This window comes from Schistocerca serialis, chromosome 8 (genome assembly GCF_023864345.2).
Source record: "Schistocerca serialis cubense isolate TAMUIC-IGC-003099 chromosome 8, iqSchSeri2.2, whole genome shotgun sequence".
Classification (NCBI taxonomy): Eukaryota; Metazoa; Arthropoda; class Insecta; order Orthoptera; family Acrididae; genus Schistocerca; species Schistocerca serialis.
In genome coordinates, this window is record NC_064645.1 from 215,036,410 (window position 1) to 215,060,994 (window position 24,585).

Here is a 24,585-nt window from a genome sequence, read left to right on the forward strand (position 1 = left end):
TAGTACTGAAAATGTTTTTGTATGTAACATTGAACATTAAGTCAAAGAAACCATACCATAACACATTAAGGCAGTGTCTGAGAACTGAATGTGACAGTGAAGGTGGCAGTCTTTTCAGTGTTCTTCACTTTTGTTGCTCCACATTTACTATCCCCTCAGATGCCCATTCTTGTTTCAATTCCACATTGTCCATGTCCATAATATCACCCAGTAACAACGCCCTTGCTGGAGTTGAGAGAGATGTGAATCTCAACAATGACATCATATTCATGCAGTTTGTGACTTTTTAAGAAGTTCCACCTGCTTTGACCTGTTAGTTTCGATCAACAATGAGCAATTATGCAGTCATTTTATAGATATTAAAGTGCCAGCAAGGCCTTCCAAACCAATGTGGATATAGATGGTTGACACTTTTTCAAATGAAGCTGGTATCTGTACAGATATCACTGGTGATCTTGCAGCTCTCAAAAAATGAAGTTTATAATGAAATCTAGACCTTTCGCCGCCTACAGGCATTGATAAATATCAATGGGGACAGTTGAAAAATGTGTACCCCGGCTTCCCCTTCTTCCTCTTCATCACCAAAAAACCATTATTATTCACCCTGTTACTGAAGGCCAAAGTATTCTTACTATTGGGAGGACTAGCCTGTCTCATTCTCTTGGATGAATGGTTGTGAATACTCCCAGGCAGTACATCCTTCCTGCTGGGTGGAGAAAAAGAAGATTTTGAGGGTTCCATCTCAGTCCCATGAGCAGCTAGGTGAAATAAGGTTTGATTCAGATAAAAGCCCTGCATGCCTGAGTAAGCCCTATACAACTGAGGCACAACAGGTTTCCCAGAGGTTGCTCGCTAATGATTGTGTCAGCTCAACAGCCTTGTGTCCCATCAGCACACAGCATACCTTAAGACTGAGGGGTTTTCTATAAAGGTTTATTCCACCCTTAAGATCTGGGCAGTCAAGCCAAGATCCCCATTCCCATAGACACACATTGTTCTACTGCTGCACTGCATGATGGTCACTGAAGCATGCCCAGAGCTTATAGTGACAGGGGACTGACAGCACTTATGAGTCACCAGCTCAGGAACTCTGGAGTCACCAAGCCCATACAGCAAATAGATGCTGAGCACCTGAGGGTGGCAATATCATTGACTAAGAGTGTTGCAATGTATGTTAAGAAAGGTGGGATTTTTATTTATTTATTTATTTATTTTTACCAAATATTCAGCTCTGAGGATGAAGATGTACAGCAAAGATGGATAAAATTCAGGAACACTATACAGTACATCTTACATCAATATGTGTGAGCAAGGTTGTAAAGGCTACAGATAACCCACCATTGTTCTATAGCTGTGTTGAGAAGTTGCTATGAAAGCAAACAATACTCCATCACATATTTAAGCAAATTCAGAGTTGTCTGGAAAACAAAAGCAAACCAAATCCAAAATTAGTTTAAAGATAGCAACAAGAAAATCAATCAGTGAATTCAAAAGCTTGATTTTGCCTAACAGCCTGAATAACAATCTTAAGAACATTTGATCTTCTGCAAATCAGTAAGGAAATCAAAATCATCTAACCAGTTACTCTGTGATATCAAATCAGAAGATCGCGAAGAGTAGATCAAAATAGTGATTTTTGTCTTCCAAATTTGTTTTTCCCTCACGAAATTGGTCAATCGTCTAATTATCACACAAAGGCTGAAATGACATATGAGATAGCAACAATGGAAGGAGGATAGAATGCTACTTACCACAAAGAGGAAGCACAGAGCTGCTGGCAAGTACAATGAAAAAGACTGCTTAAATATTAAGCTCTCAGACAAGGACTTTCTTGTGAAGTAGGAAACACACACAAATTCAAACAAGCACAACTCAAATGCACGCATGGCCTCTGTCTCTGTGCACTAGAGCCTGTCGGGCTGTGTTTTCTATATATGAAAAAGAACCTCATCTGAAAGCTTAACATTTTAGCAGTCTTTTCATTTTGCCTGTCTACAAATCAACGCCTCCTCTATGTGGTGGGCAGCAATCTATCCTCTCCATTTTATTAACAAAGTAGGAAAACATAGTTTGCCACTTACTGTGAAGAAGACACTTGAACTTGCAGACAGGCACAATTACAAGACACTCACATAAAGCTTTCAGTCATAGTCTTCATCAGCAAAAGAGAAACACATACCATTCATAACACACAACCAAGCACACCTCATGCATACATGACCACCAACTCCAGCATCTTGGGCCGGAATGCAACTATCACTTGGGTGCAAGCAGCGATCTGGAGGGGGCAGAGAAAGGATAGTAGAGTTTGGGTGGAGAGAGAGAAAGAGAGAGAGAGAGAGAGAGAGAGAGAGAGAGAGAGAGAGAGAGAGAGAGAGAGAGAGAGAGAGAAGCTGTTTGAAGGAGTGTGTTGGAACTAAGGTGCAGCATCAGAAAGCTGTGGGGCAGGGAGGTGGGGAAAACAGTATTTCCATTTTATTGTTATTCCACCCAGGACTTTCCACTCTTAGATATTGAGATAAGTGACAGCAGAATAGAAAATAAACTAAAACTGATCTACACAAGAGAGCCATCTACACCTGTGTGATTCTACAAAGATTAGGCAAAATAACTTGGCTACAGCCCTATCAGCAACAAAGGATACTTGGGGATTGGGAAAAAAAGGTCCAGTCATTCCTGTTTTAAAGAAGTGTCATCAGACCGAGACACAATTACAGACCCGTATCACCGACATCAATTTGTTGTAGACATAGGGAACATGTATTATGCTCATACATTGTGATCTTTTTTGAGAACAAAAATGTGCCGTATAAAAATCAACATGAATTGTGAAATTTAGATCTTGTAAAACACAGATTTCACTTTTCATACATGAGAGTGGCATGGACAATTTTACCCTGGATAAAGCTGTGCTCTTTGACTTCAAGGTGTTGTGCGCTGCTGTACTGTCATGTAGTGAACAAAATATGCACTTACTGAGTATCAGTACAGATTTGTGATTGGTTTCACATCTCCCTTGCACATTATATCAATTATGTTGTACTTAAAAGAAAAAATAACATATGTAAAACTAATTTCAAGGGTACCCCCAATACAACACAACAGATATTCACGAATTAATGGTTAACATTTTTGTCTGTAGGAAGTTTATGATGACAGAAGACTGTAGAGGAGAACAGGAAAACTTTGTGAGGTTCAGTGATTTGTGTAGGACTGGCAGTTGGTTTTGAATATATATAAACTGTACATGTTGTGCATGAATAGGTAAAGAGATGATTTATTGTTCAGTTACAGTATTGGCAACAAATCACTGGGAGCACCAACTACAGTAAAATACCTAGAAGTAACCATCCAGAGCAACACTTAGTGGAATAACCACATAGTACAAACCACAGAAAGAGAAGATGCCAGGCTGAAATTCACTGAGAGACTCTTAAGAAAATGTAATTCACCCACAAAAGAAGTGGCTTACAATACGTTTGTTGGACCAGTTCTTGAGTATTGCTCATCAGTTAGATTGAAAGAGGTGACAGAGATATCAGACAAAGAGAGGCATGTTTCATCATGAGATTGTTTAGTAAGCCTGGGAGTGTAACAGAGATGCTTAACAAACTCAGGAGACACACGAAAGGCATTGTACATCACAGAGAGGCTTACTGTCTAAATTACAAGAATGTATGTTCCATGAAGAATCAAACTATAAATTAATTCCTTCCACATAATTCTCCTGTAATGATCACAGTGATAAAATCAGAGAAATTAGAGCTCATACAGATTTTTACTAATAGTCACTTTTAAAATGATCCATTTTTGAATGGAATAGGTAACAGAGGATAATTCAGTCATAACAGAAATACTCACTCCCACACACTGTCAGGTGAATTGTAAAATACACATTTAAATACCTACATATTCATGGTAAAATATCAGTATTATTTAAAGAGTGCTCATTTTATAATTGTCATGTAAGTTATTTGTGTAAAACACCACAAAATTATCATCAGTATCAAAATATATATGATGGTACCTGTCAAGTCTCTCTCTAGTTTTTGTAAGTCAACAGTGAGGTCTTCGAAATTAGCAACTGCCGCCCTTTCAATATCTCCTGGTTCAGGTACAGGTAAAGCCATTTCAGGATTTAATGGATCATCACATTTCTAAAAACAAAAATTCAAAAGAATGTTAATGGTAATGTTACAGATGTTGACCATATTAAAACTTATGTTATTAGCAAAAATTCACACTAGTCATTAAAACTTCAGAACAGACCATAAAATTTCACAGTTGATACAGTGCTTTTTACATCTTTACATCACAGTTCTGAGAGAGAGAGAGAGAGAGAGAGAGAGAGAGAGAGAGAGAGAGAGAGAGAGAGAGAGAGAGAGAGAGAGAGAGAGAGAGAGAGACTGCACCACCACAAGACTTGTCTATGATTTGGAGGTAATTTTGGTTTTATGATTTAAGAGATTGATGCGAGAGAGAAAGACATACAGTGTTGTGTGGATTGCTGATTAGTTGTCTTTTGAAGCTGGTAGTGGGATTCATTTCTTTGGAATGGAGAGGGAGATCATTTCAAATTCAAGTACCCGCTAATAAACAGGACTTGTAGAAGGTGCCCGTTTGATGGTGTTGTAATATTAGTAATTTTCGCCTCACAAACATTAATATACGCTCAATAGTAAACGCCTGATGGCCTAAAGTTATCGAACAATTGTAAAGTAAAAGAAATGAATCATCGCATAGCAGCGACAGAATCTATTATTCTTTATCTTTGCCGTTCTTGCGCGGTGCCAGTAAATCTCTATGTACATGTGTCGATTAATGGTATAAAAAAGAATTCTGTTGTTTCAAGACAAATGAGGCTTTTGGCGCCTCACCTTTTACTGTTTGTATTCCATGAGAGGCGGACGCGGACTTGCTGCGTTCCACAACTGTATTTTATATTTTATGTGAAAATATTGAGTGAATATGCTAATTGTTATTTTTCACAATCAGAAAAGATGTAGTTTCTAGTAACTGATATCGAACAGACAGCATCAAGAGGACATTTTGACTGTTATGTATAAAGTATTTAACCACAATGGTCATCTATTGTAATTTAATATGAAAAGGTACGTAGCATTAAAAAAAAACGTGTGTTAAAGATAAGTGTGCTTATTTTCGTAAATTATCCTTGATGAGTCCATCTCCTTATTTACTTAACTGTTAATTATTTTGTGTTACTTCATCATCAGAAATTACGATCACGCTGATGGGCCGAACACAGCATGAGGCAGAAGGAACATTATCGTTTTCCTATTATTTCTGAACCAACTTTTTTTTTTTTAATTGTGTAGTGTTGCATTTCTTTTAAAGTCTATAAGTCTTCTGGTCCCTTAGTGTTGATCCGGGTATGACTACATCGCGACTATAAAAATGCACAGAAATGATAATGTTTCTTCCGAGCGATCTCAAATATATATATCAATATGCTGCTCTTATTCAGGTATTTAATGGTCAACGTATGTTGTTATAATAGCGTAATAAATCCCTGATTCTGTTGCCAAGTGGCCCACCAAAAATATTCACCTTTTCAACATTAAAAAAAAAGTAACAGTTCTTTTTATTTTCGTCCCCCAAGAAAAACGCTACACTTGGCGCCCGAACAGGGACATGATCAAAAATCATTTCATGTATGTGTTTATTAATTTTTCAGTGCTTGTTCTAATAACTGTTTCATTTTTTCGTGTGGATGCAATTCAACCGAGAAAGAGAAGTGGGAAAACCTATTAATTAATTCAGAAGAACGATTGATGAAATTACCAAAAAACGCGAGTATCCAGCTGTATCATTATCAAGACAGCCATAGTAAGTCAAATTTTTATACGCAGTAGCCAAGCTTTCGTAGTGACGTAGCATCTTTTGAGTTGATCAGAACGTAAACCTGTCTTTCCTTGCCTTGAAACAGCTTTATTTCAATTTGTCCATAGTCCATTCTTATGTAGTTAAATTCAGTGAAAGTGTACCATTGTTGTCAGCGCATAAAAAAAATTACGATATGGCGGATAACTACACTCAAAACTGGTAAAACGTGTGATATTTCATTTGTTTGTAATTAGTAGGAACCATCTTGTCTTCTTGGCGTAAATGAACGTCGGTTGTTACCCAGAGTTAAAATTTTATCTTAGGTCCCAGTAAGCCATAGCACTACGTCACAGACAAACGACTGACGGCAGTGACAAACAATATCTGTAGCATTTTGACGTTTGACAAATAATTCATGAACATGGCTGAAGGTAAACAGCGGACACAAACAAAACCAGACGACAGCGGTGATGCGAATGGACCTCACTATCCATTACGATCACGCGCGATAGGTACACGAGCGGAGGCAGAAGCAGCCTCGACCGAAGTTTTAGAAGCTGGTCCTAGTGTGCAAACTATTCCCGCATTTGAAAAAAATGACTTGGCTGCAATGATCGAAGCAATAATGGAACGCAAGTTCGAAAGCCAAAAACAGGAAAGATTAGATGAAAAGGCCCGCGAAGAAAAAGAGAAGGCCGAAAGACGGCATAATAAAAATCAGGTCCTTACAAATCTGTGCAACTCAGTAAAATCAGAAATAAATTCAGTAAAAACAGAAATAAATTCAGTAAAAACAGAAATAAATTCAGTAAAAACAGACATAAATTCAGTAAAAACAGACATAAATTCAGTAAAAACAGACATAAATTCAGTAAAAACAGATCTGCAAACGGAGATAAATGACCTAAATACACGGTTAAATTCGGTAAAGGCCGAACTAAAGGCAGACATAACAGCTGATTTAAATACCCTGTTGGGTAATGTCCAAAGCCAAATCAGTAGTCAGATCATGATCATGAGGCTAGAAATTGACACACAAGTAGAGTCAAAAATAGAGGATATTTCAAAACGGGTAGATGAAAAAATCGAAGCAGCCAAGGGAGAAATAAATTCAAAAGTGATGGAATATCAAAAACAAGCTGCGACCTTAAAAGAAGATTATACTGCAATCTCTGATGGGGTCAAAGGAGTTAAAACCGCAGTAGACACGATCGAGAATGTTGTTGATGATCTTTCCAAACAGATTGAGACTCTTAATGTAGAGGATCAAATAAAGAATACTGTTAAGGCACATGCTGAAGCATTGTCCGACCACTACCAAGAGTGGATTGAAAACAAAGACGGATTCATAGAAAGCAAGGTCAAGAACGAACTCAGGGAAACTGTCAAAAACGTGACCTTTGAAATATTGGCAGCCCCTGGAAAAACAGGAGACACGGTCATGTCAGAATTAGGCCAGATAAGACGAACGGTAGCTTAAGATTTACCTGAATGGCGTCAACAGATAGTTGATGAAGTTCATACACTAAAATGTCAAGTTGAAAATTCCCCACCTCCCGTGTCAGGAAACTGGAATAATTCACCACGAAGTAATGAACAACAGCAGGTACAGTACCGTTCACCATTTGATAATGCTCAAACTCATAGTTCTATAGAAGCACAAGGTAACCAGAGTACCAGCCCACCCACTTTTGTCAGTTTGATGCAGGAGGAAAGCGTGATTAAACATCGTATTTTTCCGACCTTTCACCCACAGAAAAGAGAAATTCATCCTATAGTGTTCCTCCGAAATTTTTCAGGAATTTTCCCGAGTAGCTGGAGTGACCGCCAGCGAATTCAATTCGTTAGTGGATTTATCGTAGGCGATGCTGCCTTATGGGGAACCGAAATGGTCGACTCTTGTAAAAGTTACAAAGAGTTTCAACAGATGTTTTTAGCTAAATTCTGGAGTTCTGGTGTGCAGCAGCGCCCGAGAAAAGAGGTTTACAACGTCGAAGTGTTTAACAGTAAGCGCGGTAGTTTGAGAAGATATTTTGAAAAGTATTTAGCGAAAATCAAGTTCTGGGATTCGCCGATCACCGCCAAAGACGTTATTATGATTCTAAAAACTAAGCTACCGATTGCGATCAGAAAAAAGTTAGTAAACGTGTCTGAGGACGATACGGACACTTTCCTATCTGTGTTAGACTCGTTATATCTGATTTACGAGGACGCTAGAGTTGATGTTGGCAACGCCCACTTCAGTGCAGGCGGCCAGCACAATACAGAATACGTAGGCAACAATGGTGGCCGAGCGAAAGTGCGTCACGGCGACAACCAGTACCAACCCCACAACAGTTTCAAAAATAAACACACTACGTACTCCAACAGCAAATACAAAAATAAGTACAATAACGGCCAGAGATACAATCCAATATATAATTCGTCACCACCTCAGTACGAAAATGCACATTATAACACACAGCCCCAGCAATATGGAAACACGCAACCGATCAACGGGAATTATCAAAACGATCAGTCTTACGATTCAAATCGACAGTGGAAAAGAAATAAATGGCATAATCAAGGTGGAGACCAATGTACACCTTTCACTAACGGTTACAATCAACACAAGCCACAGCAAAATACTTTTCAGCCACAAGCGAACGGACCTTCGGGAACTCTGAAGCCTAAACGCCCGCATAATACGCAAATTTATTATGCGTAAGCGAATACGCTAGGACAACAAGATCCGTTTCCAACCGAGTTCGTACCACAAAACCAACACCAGTTCCAGACAGAAGAAACATTAAGAAATATAAATCAGCAGGAAAGTAAGTGTCGAGCGGAAAATTAAAAGCAGCACCTTTGAGCCTCCTAGAGGATGCTGCAAGTTTGAATGGGGGCACCCTGTCCCTTAGTCCACACGAAATTAAAGCAATTAGGTATGACAAAGAGACAAACCTACGGGATGATCTAATAGCAGACACTGAGACGAAAGACAATGATGACGTATGGGACGAACAAGTTCAAGCTTCCATAAGAGTATCAATTGCCAACATACCAGTAACAGCCATTGTAGATACAGGAGCTAATATAAATGTCTTATCTTTATGTTTATTTAAGCAAATATCCTCTGTATGCAAAGTTTTATCACTTCCAATTCAAGGTTGCACCGTATCGGGAGCAATTGGTCCACTAACACAACGTGTAAATCTTCAGACTCAGCTTCAAATCCAGATAGAGTCTATTTCAGTAACGTGCATTTTTCTTATTGTTAAAAACCTATCAGTGCCATGTATCCTGAGTATGGAATTCTTGAGCCAGACGAAAGCTAAAATTGACATCGAGTATGGAATCTGTACTCTAGTAGCGAGCCAGCAACAAGTAACTGTAAATTTGTTAAGAAGTAAGGTGAAGACAAACTTTGGAGTGCTTCAAATAGCAGTACGGCCATGGACTAAAAGACAGCAGTACAGTCAGACAGAAGACGTGACAGATCTTGAAAGTGTTAATGACGATGAGTATAAAGACATAATTCCCGGTCAGAATGAATTATACGGTAAAGCTAGTGAGTCCATTGAATTATCTAAACAACAGAAGAATGAGCTTTACAATTTGTTAACAGATTACGTTCAAGTATTTTCTAAGAAACCTGGACTAATAAAAGGCTTTGAATATCGAATGGATGTCCTGCCCCATTCAACCTACTGTAGAACAAGCTATTCCATTCCATATGCGAGACGCGAAGCTGTCAAGTGCGAGATCAGGAAAATGTTACGCTGGAATGTGATAGAAGTATCTCATTCACCTTACTCGAGTCCTTTATTGTCTGTACTAAAATCAGATGGTATCGTAAGGCTAGTCCTAGATGCAACATTAATCAATAAAATTATAGTACCCATAAGAACGAGACCAGAGGCTCTTGAAGAGCATCTGCAGAAGTTTCTTGGAGTTAGTTATTAGTCAGGACTCACTTTAAACCATCCCTGTTGTTAAAGAAGAATCGTAAGTGGCAACACATTTATGAAGGTCCCTTTGTGATAATGAGGAAACCACACATTGGTAGCTATTTGTTATCTGACCCTGCCACGAATAAAATCAAAGGTTTGTTCCACCATCAAGATTTAAGAAAATTTTATAACGCCAGGAATTAAGTTAATTTAAGCTGTAAGAAAATTCTAAGGTATTGGAGATCAGGATTAACCAATGAGTAACAAGAATGGAACTGAACTGACTACGGACGTTAACCGGTGCTGAAAGGAAACCTTATGTATTAAAACAACGCGTCTGGAAAATAAAATACAGAATAAGTTTTAGACAAGTATTTACATGAATAATCTTTATGCAAACAGGAGGACATGTCCTAGAGGCGATTTTCAATTTTAGTTATAAGTTAGTATGTAAGGAAAATGATGTACTCTAGAGGTATTAATTAGCCCCGAGGTACTAAATTGAGGAAAGAAGAAGGAGCGAATAATGCACTTCTCTCGCTAAATAGTAATTTGAGAATGAAGAGGAAGGAGCGAATAATGCACTTCTCTCACTAAAAAGTAATATGAAAATGATGATTATATGTGCTTAGTATTAGTAAGTGAAATTTAATCGAGGACAAATTAATGACCTGTTTTAAAAGGAAATACTTAAACGTCCAGACAAAAGAGGAAAGTTGTGAGAAAGATTCGATTCCATGAGGTTATTCCCTATTTTCAAAGGTGACGTAAATAAGGCACCACCTGTTAGCGTAAAACAGTCGGTAGATATAACTTGTAAATTCCAGCACAGTGCTGTGCCAGCGATAAAATAACATCTCTTTGAAGTGAACAGATACCTAGGATTAAGCATGAACAGATTGATGACGCAGTGCAATTGTTCTAAAAAGGCCTGACGTTAACCTTAAGTAAAAGCGTGATGGAATAAAAAGCCACGATCCGCCAAACAAAAGCGACGCACGGCACCTCAAGCGCGAAATCAACGCTCTGCAAGAAAGCTCCGGTCACGTGCGTGCGCACAGACTGAATTTCAAGATTGCTCGCAACAGTGGAGGCGGACAGCCACCACGTGACGAAATAATGTAAACGTTCAACCGCCAACACAGTTGCTGTGCGCTACATTCTGTAGCAAAAACATTCACACCCAGTACTGAAAACATTTTATGTGTATCATAAACCTTCCGAGAGACTCTAAGATAGAGAAGTTAACGTAATTATTATAATGACTGATTGTACACAGAGACAAGTCACAAGGTCACCTCTGAACACTGTTGAAATGTAAACTTTGACGAGAGGTCACGATACGAATGAAAATAAGCACACGAAAATACGTCAAAGGATCCGATCCTTCCTATATCCCATCCCACATGTATATAAAATTAGTTTTGTAAGCTATTCTAATATAAGATATTTTATCTGTTTCATATGTGAAATAATTCGGAGAGCCACACTCGAGCCCTGAAAGTGAAAGATATGGACTTCCTTGTCGAAGCCATCACCAGTGGCCGCTCTACAATCCAAGTCTATCATAAATAGTGTATGTGCGACGAAAATAAATGTATAATTAAGTGCGACGACGGACAAGGCAATCAATCGACAAGACAATGACAATATAATGAATACTGTCAAAACAGAAAGTTGTGTACCAGTTGTGATAGTCAAATTACTTTTGCAACGATGAAAATGAAGTGTGACTATTTCCTTATAAATTTTGTAAATATGTGTACTTATAGCCTTAATTTTAAGAATCATCAAGATAGACTGAATCCATACAAACACTGATAGAAACACAGAACAAATTCACAATGATCCACCATCAGTAATTACAAATTGAAACGTTAATTCTTTTATTATGGAATGAATATGAAATGAGACTTTTAATAACCTGTATGTTACATCAGAAAATTACAAATATTCCAATGGGCATGAGGATGAAAGTAATACCTTCGGTATTCCTTCCCTCCTCATGGGAGGCAGTGTAATATTAGTAATTTTCGCCTCACAAACATTAATATACGCTCAATAGTAAACGCCTGATGGCCTAAAGTTATCGAACAATTGTAAAGTAAAAGAAATGAATCATCGCATAGCAGCGACAGAATCTATTATTCTTTATCTTTGCCGTTCTTGCGCGGTGCCAGTAAATCTCTATGTACATGTATCGATTAATGGTATAAAAAAGAATTCTGTTGTTTCAAGACAAATGAGGCTTTTGGCGCCTCACCTTTTACTGTTTGTATTCCATGAGAGGCGGATGCGGACTTGCTGCGTTCCACAACTGTATTTTATATTTTATGTGAAAATATTGAGTGAATATGCTAATTGTTATTTTTCACAATCAGAAAAGATGTAGTTTCTAGTAACTGATATCGAACAGACAGCATCAAGAGGACATTTTGACTGTTATGTATAAAGTATTTAACCACAATGGTCATCTATTGTAATTTAATATGAAAAGGTACGTAGCATTAAAAAAAAAAACGTGTGTTAAAGATAAGTGTGCTTATTTTCGTAAATTAACCTTGATGAGGCCATCTCCTTATTTACTTAACTGTTAATTATTTTGTGTGACTTCATCATCAGAAATTACGATCACGCTGATGGGCCGAACGCAGCATGAGGCAGAAGAAACATTATCGTTTTCCTATTATTTCTGAACCAACTTTTTTTTTAATTGTGTAGTGTTGCATTTCTTTTAAAGTCTATAAGTCTTCTGGTCCCTTAGTGTTGATCCAGGTATGACTACATCGCGACTATAAAAATGCACAGAAATGATAATGTTTCTTCCGAGCGATCTCAAATATATATATCAATATGCTGCTCTTATTCAGGTATTTAATGGTCAACGTATGTTATTATAATAGCGTAATAAATCCCTGATTCTGTTGCCAAGTGGCCCACCAAAAATATTCACCTTTTCGACATTAAAAAAAAAAGTAACAGTTCTTTTTATTTTCGTCCCCCAAGAACAACGCTACAGTGTGTACCAAGAACATGAGGTCAAGGACAGATTTACAATGATAGGATGACAACAGAAACTACGTGAATGGTAATCTGTCTGTCTACCTGCCTCTATGTAGCTAGGATAGTTACAGATGGTGACGTATAATCAAAAAGCCCAACATGACAAATAGTGAATGCAGACCTTCATCACCAGCTCTACTGTCATGAGGTGTCCTCAGAAATACTTTGCAGAATATCATTTCTGCAAACAACCCCAGCTGGTAGTGCAGGTCCCTTTCAGGTACCAAAGGAAGATCTACTTATATTTTTGGAAGAAAGACAGTGATACCTCTTTACAAACTGTAGCTTTGTGTTCACTCTAGTTAGCATTTTCATCTGTTCATACTAATAGACTCTTCACTGAGGAAGAATTCATGTCTGTTCCATTTAAGATTAAAAATGTTATGCATTTTTAAATTTTGAGCTAATCAGCCTAGAATACTTCAGTTTTGGATAGATTGACCTTCAACATTCCACTATATGCCCATTTTAATAGGCCGCATGTCAGCACTGATATTCCCAGATGATGTCAAGTTAATTGGTTTTGTGCTTTAGGACAGCTGGAGGTCATCAGCATGCATATTGTATTTACAATGGGACAGAACAAACACCACAACACTGACATACAATGAGGAGAGAGTGAGACCTAATACCAGACTTTGGAGGACATCTGTTGTCTCCATTGTGACTGTGGCTCTGGACTTGGTACCATGTTTTTGAGATACCCGGTACAACAGAATCTATAGCTCTGCACTTTGAGATAAATTTGGACTGCTAAACATCGAAAATAAAATGTAAAAGTCAACAGTGTTTAAATTTAAAAAGCTCGTGATAGTCACCCTTTTGTCTTTACTAGCTCCAGGTCATCTACAAAAGCAGATGATGTGTTATGTTTGCATCAGACACCCACGTAACAACATTTTCCCAATGTTCACTCTGTGCAGAACAGTACAATCTTAACACATTCATACATTTTCTTACATACATTACCATCTTGTGCTGTCTTTACATCATCATCAAAATATTAATATGTATAGAACTATTCCTGACTGAGAAGAAACAGTGGGGGGGGGGGGGGGGGGGGGGGGCGAAGATGCAAGAAAAAAATGGTTCAAAGAAAGATCACTCACATACAGGCAGCAGCACTGCAAGTTACACATGAGAGGACAACAGGCAATGGGCAGGTGGCAGAAGAGGGAAAGGTTGGTCGGTTGAATGATTAAAGGAACCAAACTATGAGGCTGTCAGTCCCTCCTACATGGAACAGGCAAGGCAACGAAACTATACATCAAAGAAAGGCCTAGCACACATAACCTAAGGAAAGAAAACCCCAAGGTCTACTGAAGGTCAACAAAGCCTAGAGAAAGGAGAAAGAATAGGGGGGAAAGAAAGACAGGCGGATGAGGTCCCCATCCTGGGAGCAGCCAGAGGAGGTGCAACAGGAACATACCTCCCATCACTTATCAGTGCCACCCCACTTAGTACCCAGAAAAGACTAGTGACACAGACAGGGCAAGAGAAGCACAGGAGAACAGAGGAAGAACATCAGGTCAAACAGAACATGTGAGAAGCAGGAGTAAGAGAAAAAGGTTGGATAGGGAGAGGGCTGGGGCACAAAACTACTTGTTCAGAGCAAAGGAGGCAACAGGGTGACCTGCCAGCCCCTCAATGTGTCACCAAGGCTGAGGTGCCCTCCCTTAGAGAGGATGGTAAAAAATCCCTTCACAAATAAACTGTAAACACAGGTAAGCCACTCAGGCATTGCCTGCTAACTCTGCAGTGAGTGAGTCAGATTAAGAGTCTGCTGGAGTGTGGTTACATTAGAACAGTCCGGCACAATATGGACCACCATCACATGGGCACCACAATGACAGCGTGCAAGCCCTTGCAATGAAGGAGATGACCATGAGTTGTATGGCCGATGTGGATCCAGCAAAGGATGATTGAGTCCTTAGGAGAGGACTGCATGGAATACCTACAGAAATTTGTTGTCTCATTTATAACCCATAGCTTGTTTGGAAAAGTCATAATACTCCATTCCATATTCCAAAACCTTATAACTTGATGGCAAAATACCGATCAAACATCTTATTCCATATACTCATCTCGAGAGACAGCTTGCTGGTTGACAATTTGGTCAGCCTCTCAACGAGTTCATTCTCCAGGATCTCAGTATGACCTAGGGTTCAGTCAAGGATCACTGAGTGTCCATATTGTTCAAGGGCAAAAAGTGAATGTTGGATAGTCAGGACCAAGGGATACCAAGGGATGTAGAGGGTGACACTGATTAAGAGCTTGTAAACTGCTGAAAGAGTCACTACAGATGAGGAAGGACTCACTGGTGCAGAAACAAATATGCTCGAGAGCACAAGAGATGGCTACCGACTCTGCAGTCAAAACAGTGCAGCCATCCAGCAAGGAGCAGAGCCCATTACATCTTCAACGAATCTAAGCAAAGCCAGTGTGAGAATCAACCATTGAGCCATCAGTACAGGGTACTACTGAACCTCTAAACACACCAAGAATGGAGAAAAATTGGTGGTGAAGGCCTCAAGATGAGCCAAATCTTTCAGATTTTGTGATAGGGCAAGACAGAGCTGTGGTCAAGAGATAAATCACAAAGGTGAGTGGGCCCAGAGAAGAGGTGGAAGAGGGTACAGCTGGAGTTCAGAAAAAAGGGACCAGATGTGGATAGTGATCATAACCCCAGACCTGGGCTGATGATGGGTCAGGTGGAGCTCCTTACCCACTAGTTCAGGTGCTCTGGGGAGCAGTGAATGAAAATGTACAAGCGATCAGCTGTTCGTGGCACAGAACCCGCAATGGAGAAACCCCTACCTCCACAAGGAGGTTGAACACAGGGCTAGTCCAAAAGGCACCAGCTGTCAGGTGTACCTCACAATGGGGTATCAGGTCCTGCATCTGTAATATCGAAGGTGCCGCTGAGTTGTATGCAAGACTCCCATATTCTAGAGGGGACTGGACCAATGCCGTATAGAGCTGTATTAATCAAAGTTCATGCCCCAGTTGGTGTACTTGAGATCTCAATGATCATTGGGGTGTGACCAATATGTCCACTTCAGTTGACAAAGATGGGAAAGCATCACTTGGGCATCAAAGCCTAGTCTCAAAATACAATGAAAGTCCATCACAATGAGGGACTGGCCAACAAGCAACAGATCTGGATGTGGATGGACTGTACAGCAACAGAAATGCATAATGTAGATCACACAGCCAAAAATTGGAAGCCATTGAGAGGAAGCCAAAGACTGCACTCTATGTATTGCTCTTTGCTCCTTGCTCTTTGGGTTCAGCAACACCCATTGTGGATGAACCAAAATAAATTCAGAAATCATCAGCATGCATTGAGAAAGACACCATTGGCTCTGCAGTAGCCACCAGGCTATTGACAGCCACTAAAAAGAGAGAGGAACACTCAAAACAGAACCCTGCAGAACCCCTTTCTCCTGCAGAGAGGATCTGCTATGGGAGATATCAGCCTTTAACTGAAAATGTGACAGGAAATGAAGTTCTGGATGAAAATCGGGAGCAGGTCATGAAGGTCCCACTCACATAAGGTGGCAAGGATGTGGTGGCATCAAGTGATATTGTAAACCTTATGTAGATCAAAGAAGACTCCAACAAGGTGTTGACACTGGGAAAAAGCCATTTGGATAGCAGACTCCAGATGGATTAAATTATATGCAGCAGACCAGCCTCAGTGAAAATCACCTTAGGTCAAAGCCGAAAAGGTTCTGAGATTCAAGGATCCAATACAGTCTTCAACACACAGTATTTTCAAGTAACTTGCAGAAGACATTGGTTAAACTGACTGGATGATTGCTGTCCATCTGAAGTGGCAGTTTACCCAATTTCAAAACTGAAATAATGACATCTTCCTGCCATTGGGAAGGTAATTCTCTCTCATTCCAGAGATTGTTAATAATGGCAAATATATGACATTGGCTAGCCACCAATAATTGTTGAAGCATTTGGTTGCGCATGCAGTCTGGTCCAGGAGCCATTTCAGGTCAGAAGGCTAGCATGTTGCCAAATTTCCACTCACTAAACAGAGTGTTGTAGGGCTCCAGCAGGTGAGGAATCAAAGATAAAGAGCATAATTCCAGATGGTGTTTCAGTAGGTGAGTGAATAGTGACTGACACAGAGGCCTGGGCGAAATGCCAAGCAAAATACTCAGTGATGAAGTCCAGGCTGGTTGAAGATAACACCATTCAGTAAAGTTTCTGAGACAGTAGCCAAAACTGCACCTTATCTTTGTCCATACCTACAAAGAGAGAATATTTGGCCACATGACTGCAACATATTCCCAACAAGCAAGTCCATTTCTGGTATTTAACAAGATAACAGGCCCAAATATGAAGCTGTTTAAATGCCAGTAGGTGGTTGAGAGATGGATGGTGTTTGTAGAATTGGATTAACACCCACAGCAATTTTGGAGGTCCACCAAGGAACAGTCTTCTGTGAGGGAGTACCCAAGGAAGAAGGAACTGCTGAAGCAGCTGCTAAAAGGATGGCATTGGTCAGATTCCATAGGGACTCATCAACACCATCATGTAGTGGAGACGGTAGAATGGCAGCTGATGGAAATGCATCCAAATCAGCATTAGTAAAGGCTCACCTAAGAGAGCATACAGGTGAGTGATGCTGGAGAAAAGATATGACAGTCAGAAAATGATTGCTGTTGGACAAATCATCATGAACTTCCCATGGAATGGAGGAGAAGAATCCAGGGTTACAGATGGAAAGATTAATGGCCAAGAAAACATTGTGTGTCACACGAAAGTGTGTGGGGTTTCCAGTGTTGAGGGGAAAGATTGAGCCCTGCCAGGAGGTCTTCAACAATCCTGCCATGATAAGTGGTCACAGTACCACCCCACAGAGGATTATGGGCATAAAAATCCCCAAGGAAGAGGGGAGGGAGCTGTTTAAGTAAGGAGGGAAAGAAGAGCTGCAATCTCCGGAAGCCAGTTTAGGCTTGGGGAGGGGAGGGGGGGAAGGTGGAGATAGAGATAAATATTACACGTTGTTGCCACAGAGTCTAAATTGATCCAAAAAGCCACTGCTTCAAGCACAGTATGAAGAGGAACCCAGAAACTAAATGTCTGCATGAACCAACATACAGACACCACCGGAGGCTTGCAAAGGGCTGACCCATTTCTGGCAGAAGGCTTGGAAACTACAAAAAGACAGCAAATGAGTATCCACAAAATGAGATTCTTGTAGTACAGCAGAAGCTATGGAGCAGAGAGAGAAAGAAGAGACTGAAATTGCTGAAGGTGGTGATAGTAACCATTGCAGTTCCACTGGAGGAGAGGCTGGCTTGATAATTAATGGGTCACAATCAGTCATTATGCTGAGTCAGTGCCCATCGCTGGTAAAGATGAAGTGACATCCAGGAATTTAAGATTGTACCAGGTTAAGAGGGAGGGAGTGACATGCCTTGTATTGTTGGGGGGAAGGGGGGATGGCCTGAGACTTCCTGTGGAGGGCGAGAGGAAGGGTCATCAGGAAAAGAGCAAGTCAAAGCAATATCAGGCTCCAGAAGAGAACAAGTGTCCTCGGGGGCCACAGAGTGTGAATCCTATGTCCAACTCAAAGTAAGAGGCATCTTCTTGTGGAAATGATGCTCAGGAAAGGTGGGGAGGGTTCCTAGAGGGAGTTTCATCCTCAGGAGATTCCAGAGAAGAAGGTTTCTTCTCTGGTTGAGGAGAAGGAGTGGTTTTGCGAGGGGAGCAAAGGTAGACATTAAAGATATCAGATGAAGTCAGTTGAATTTCTGTTGGAGTAGGATAGATGGTTGAGAGTTTTGAATTCCTTAATCTTCTTTTCCTTTTCATATTCTGGGCAATCCTGTGAGCAAGGAGAATGTAGGCCAAAACAGTTGACACACTTGGGCAGTGGGGTGCAAGGACTCCGCACATGGAGAGGGCAGCTGCAGTCACTGTATGTAGGATTCACCTCACATCATGAAGATGTATTACCAAAATGGTGACACTGGAAACAGTGCATGGGAGGTGGGATACAAGGTATTTCGTCCCAACAGTAAGACATAACTGATTTTTCTCTTAGGGTATCCCCCTCAGAAGCCAGGATATAAGTGCCAGTATTGAGATGATTGTCATTAGGACCTCCCTGGACTTGCCAGGTGAAATTAACACTACACCATGACAGATCATGCCTAAGTTACTTTTCAGATTGCAGGAGGAGGTCTCTGTTGAAGTTAATGCTGTGGATCAAAGAATGGAAAACCCAGGATGGAATGTAACTACACTCCTGGAAATGGAAAAAAGAACACATTGACACCGGTGTGTCAGACCCACCATACTTGCTCCGGACACTGCGAGAGGGCTGTACAAGCAATGATCACACGCACAGCACAGCGGACACACCAGGAACCGTGGTGTTGGCCGTCGAATGGCGCTAGCTGCGCAGCATTTGTGCACCGCCGCCGTCAGTGTCAGCCAGTTTGCCGTGGCATACGGAGCTCCATCGCAGTCTTTAACACTGGTAGCATGCCGCGACAGCGTGGACGTGAACCGTATGTGCAGTTGACGGACTTTGAGCGAGGGCGTATAGTGGGCATGCGGGAGGCCGGGTGGACGTACCGCCAAATTGCTCAACACGTGGGGCGTGAGGTCTCCACAGTACATCGATGTTGTCGCCAGTGGCCGGCGGAAGGTGCACGTGCCCGTCGACCTGGGACCGGACCGCAGCGACGCACAGATGCACGCCAAGACCGTAGGATCCTACGCAGTGCCGTAGGGGATCGCACCGCCACTTCCCAGCAAATTAGGGACACTGTTGCTCCTGGGGTATCGGCGAGGACCATTCGCAACCGTCTCCATGAAGCTGGGCTACGGTCCTGCACACCGTTAGACCATCTTCCGCTCACGCCCCAACATCGTGCAGCCCGCCTCCAGTGGTGTCGCGACAGGCGTGAATGGAGGGACGAATGGAGACGTGTCGTCTTCAGCGATGAGAGTCGCTTCTGCCTTGGTGCCAATGATGGTCGTATGCGTGTTTGGCACCGTGCAGGTGAGCGCCACACTCAGGACTGCATACGACCGAGGCACACAGGGCCAACACCCGGCATCATGGTGTGGGGAGCGATCTCCTACACTGGCCGTACACCACTGGTGATCGTCGAGGGGACACTGAATAGTGCACGGTACATCCAAACCGTCATCGAACCCATCGTTCTACCATTCATAGACTGGCAAGGGAACTTGCTGTTCCAACAGGACAATGCACGTCCGCATGTATCCCGTGCCACCCAACGTGCTCTAGAAGGTGTAAGTCAACTACCCTGGCCAGCAATATCTCCGGATCTGTCCCCCATTGAGCATGTTTGGGACTGGATGAAGCGTCTTCTCACGCGGTCTGCACGTCCAGCACGAACGCTGGTCCAACTGAGGCGCCAGGTGGAAATGGCATGGCAAGCCATTCCACAGGACTACATCCAGCATCTCTACGATCGTCTCCATGGGAGAATAGCAGTCTGCATTGCTGCGAAAGGTGGATATACACTGTACTAGTGCCGACATTGTGCATGCTCTGTTGCCTGTGTCTATGTGCCTGTGGTTCTGTCAGTGTGATCATGTGATGTATCTGACCCCAGGAATGTGTCAATAAAGTTTCCCCTTCCTGGGACAATGAATTCACGGTGTTCTTATTTCAATTTCCAGGAGTGTGTATAACCAGAAGGACAGTTGCTACTCAACATACAGCAGAGATGCTGAGTCGCAGATAGGCCCACCAAAAATAAGTGAAAATCTTTTTGTTGTGCCTATATTTGACTCGGTATCTCCACTATATTGTGAGAAGCAACTTTCCTTCTGATAATACTGTTAATGCTATGAATTATATTTAAGGACTTGTGAGGAGTGATGCTCACCAGTGTGTCTCCTAAACACTTGCAAGCACACAGGGAAACTGACTGACAGAGTTTTTAATCAGGCAGCTTCAGCAAAACTTATCTTCAATATGTTCTACAAAAAGGAGCAAGCAACATGGAAAGGATTTTGCACCAAGCTGACAGGCCTAGCCCTCCTCCCAGGGGATGGCCAGGGAGGGGAAGGCCAGGGAAGAAAAAGCAGAAACACAGAGAGAACAGTTCCTGTCTGAAGAAATGGCCACTGAATAGTAACCAGAAGTATGGGCCTGAGCACATTTCATGTGCAGATTGTCTGCCCTGGTACCACCCAGTCTGATCAAGGGCTCACCCATGGACGCCACCAAATTGCAACAAGGGCCACCTGGCACAGTGATCAGCGCTGAGAGTTCTGATGCCCCAAAAAAACCAGCAACCACTCTTAAGCATGCAAGAGGCAGTGACAGCTCAGGTACAAGGGTCTTTAAATATGTCTGCTCGTGTCTGTGTATGTGCGGATGGATATGTGTGTGTGCGCCCGCGAGTGTATACCTGTCCTTCCCCCCCTCCCCCCTCCCCCCCTCCCCCCCCCCCCCCAAGGTAAGTCTTTCCGCTCCCGGGATTGGAATGAGCAACAAGAAGCTGATAATAATAAACAGTTAGTGGAAAGCATTAATCAAAAATTTGAAGAAAACCATAAAGATAATGATCAGTTGATAGCTGGTAACAATCAGCAACAAGCTGACTATAATAAACAGTTAAAGGAAAGCATTAATCAAAAATTAGAAGAAACTAGTACATACATAAGAGCAGATTGAAATAATAAACTCAAAGAAAATAACGACAATAACAAAAAATTGTTTGACACTTTCTTGAGCCTGACAGAGGTCAGAGGAATGTATTAAAACCTTAAAAGACAAACTGGATACTATAAATACAACAATAGAAGATACCGTAGATGTTAGATTTATGCGAAACAGGGCATCATAGGAGAAACTGTTACTAGTAAGGTAACTGAAACAAACGAAAATTTCACTGTTCAAATAACAGAGCAGGCAACAAGGTTAACAGATATTCAGAGTCTCACAGGAAACTTAGCCAATGAAATACATCATGTAGTAAACACTGAGTTTAAGCCATATTTTTGTAATGTTAGAAATATGTTCGAAAAAGTACAAGTCAAAATGTCCAATACGAATATATGAGGTGACTCTTTAGAGCATAACAAGCTCTTAAATAATAGAGACATGCTTAACTCTTTGAAGGCCAAACTTCAAAATTTTGTAAAAGATACGTGAAGTTTACAGAACAGCTCAACAACCTTTAAGTGCCAAGAAGAATTACAAAACTTCTGGAGTGCAATTACAGACAGAATAGCTTGCAAAACAAATTGCAAATGGTGTAGGTTTACCTGTGGATCTGGTAGAAGATTTGCAATTTAACAGCAGCTTAAATTTGGTGAATCAGTTCCCTACATTTTAGCTGGAGGAGGAAGTTGTTGCAACCAATTTCTTAGGGGTATTTTATAGATCACTACCTAATAAATGGAGTGATCACAAGAAGATAGATTTCATGTTAGGATATTTATCTGGAGATGAAGCAACATAGGATAATGCTCATTTTGAAGATTTTAAAATCTTGGAGGATTTCCAGGAGAAGCTTAAGAGGAATTTCTGGTCATCCTGTACCCAACAGAAGCTAACATTACAGCTTTTAGATCCAAAGTACTACAATAGTTCATGGGGCACTTACGGGAAGTATATAAACTGAATTTAACTAAAGTGAAGTATTTAGAGCTAGCATTAGATGGAATTGATTTAGTTAAAATGTTGATGTGTAGACTACCATACTAAGTCAGAAAAGAAATGTGGTATGGAGGATGGTCAAGCATAGGAGATCTACTATCCTTCACTGAAGGGCTAGACACTTTAAATAGAATAATGAAACACAGCAAGATCAGGAGAGAAACAGTACTAATAGAAATGGGAAACCATTTCAAAGTTCAGCCACATTTCTTATACAGAAGGAAAATAATTACTGTAGGTTACATGGCAACCATACAAGAAAAACAAAATCAAATGAAAATCATGAGATTAAGTCCCAAGTAACCCAACAATGCACTTTAGCATACCACATATATAGTGATAAGTACTAATGAAGATATGATGCAAAGTAGCTGTCTGGTGGTTATCAAGGAAAATGGAGAGAACCCTGCGTCCAGGGCCAAGATCCATGATCCAGAATGTGACTGTACACAATGTGGCCTATATGTAGAAAAACACACAGCTTTTAGCACACACACCAAGAAATTGTTATTAGAGGAGGAACTCCATGATGATGAGGAAATATTTAAACATACAGCATCTGGAGTTTGTGTGAATAATGCAGAGAGATGTGTAGATTCTGGTAGTGAAATTTTTCTTATAACTGAAGAGTTGCTTACAACATACAAAATGAAGGAAATATTATTGGTATTACCAGTAACTGGAGTGTATATAGTTACAACAGCTTAGTTACAATAGCTGGAAATAAAGTTGCATTAATTAAGCAAGAAACAAGAATCCCAATACAAATTGGACTGCTTTGTTCCACCCAAACTTTATTAGTAGTACCTAACATAAATATGCAAATATTGCCAGATTTAGATTGAAAATCATATAATACTTGACTTTTCCAGTAGAACTTCAAGATATAATCTGGATGACTATAGGGTAGAAGTATCTTTTATGCAAAGTCCACCTGTGAATACAGAGGTCTTTCTTTCAAATAAAATACCTGAGCTGACTAGCACTAACATATTACTGGAAGAAGTTCATGATCAATCCAGAAAGATATCCAGATAAAAGCATTCGAATCAAATTTATTAACAGATAAACAGAAACAAGATCTGTATGACATTTTAAGTGCATAAAGTGATGTCTTGATGGACAAACCAGGTGAAATCAGGGTTATGTTTGCAGTTTTAAAACAAAAAAGGCAGAACCTTTCTTCCGTAAACTGTATCCAGTACCAGTTAGTCTGAAGAACACTGGCCAGGAGGGGATTAATAAAATGATAGACCAACATATAATGAAGCGTAGTATTAGTACATATAATAATCCTCTATTAGCAATAAAATAACTACTGGTGGTGTCCATCTTGTTCCGAATGCAAGAACTTTAAACACATCAAAATGAAAAGAGACAGGCGTGTCACTATAGATAAGTTATTACCTAAATTTACAAAAGCAAAGTATTTTACTTAAATGGATTTAGTATCTTGTTACTTGCAAATAAAATTAAGTGAAGAAGCTAAACAATATACTGCATTTTTGTGTGAAGGAAGATCATACCAATTTCAAGTACTCTCATTCGGACTAAATATTTCAGTACCAGTTTTTATTAGAACACTAGATCAAGCATTAGGGAGAGAGTTGCTTTGGGAACTATTAGCATATGTTGATATTACCTTTTTGGTTTCACCTTAGCAGAAAGAACATCACAAGCTTTTGATTAAAACCTTAAGAAAGTTCAGAGAGAAGGATAATCTATCAAATATCTAAACAACATTTTGGCAAAGAGCTAAAGCTGTACGACATTTTGTAGGAGAGAACAGTATTAAACTTTACTGTAAATAATTAGAGCAATCAATGAGTGTTGAGAACAAGGAAATGTAAAACAGCAATGTTCTTTTCTAGGTTTAGCCAGATTTTATAGGAAGTATAGGCAAGGTCAAGATACAAATCAACCCTGATTTCTAGCACTGTTCACCATAGAGCGATATGGGGGATGGAATGTTGATTCATTCAGAACCTTCCAGGGTATGAAGGATGCACTGGTTAATGCTCCCATTTTAAAACACCCAGAGATAAATGTGTGACAAAGCAAGCTGGAATC

At 40.5% G+C, this 24,585-nt stretch overlaps 1 protein-coding gene across 1 annotated transcript in view; it reads right to left on the reverse strand.

Moving 5' to 3' along the window:
- The window catches only part of LOC126416932 (formin-2-like), a 277,023-nt gene that overhangs the window by 74,875 nt on the left and 177,563 nt on the right, over positions 1–24,585 (reverse strand). Inside the window, 1 exon segment of the mRNA XM_050084812.1 lies at positions 4,028–4,157. Coding sequence (XP_049940769.1) covers positions 4,028–4,157 — 130 coding nt within the window.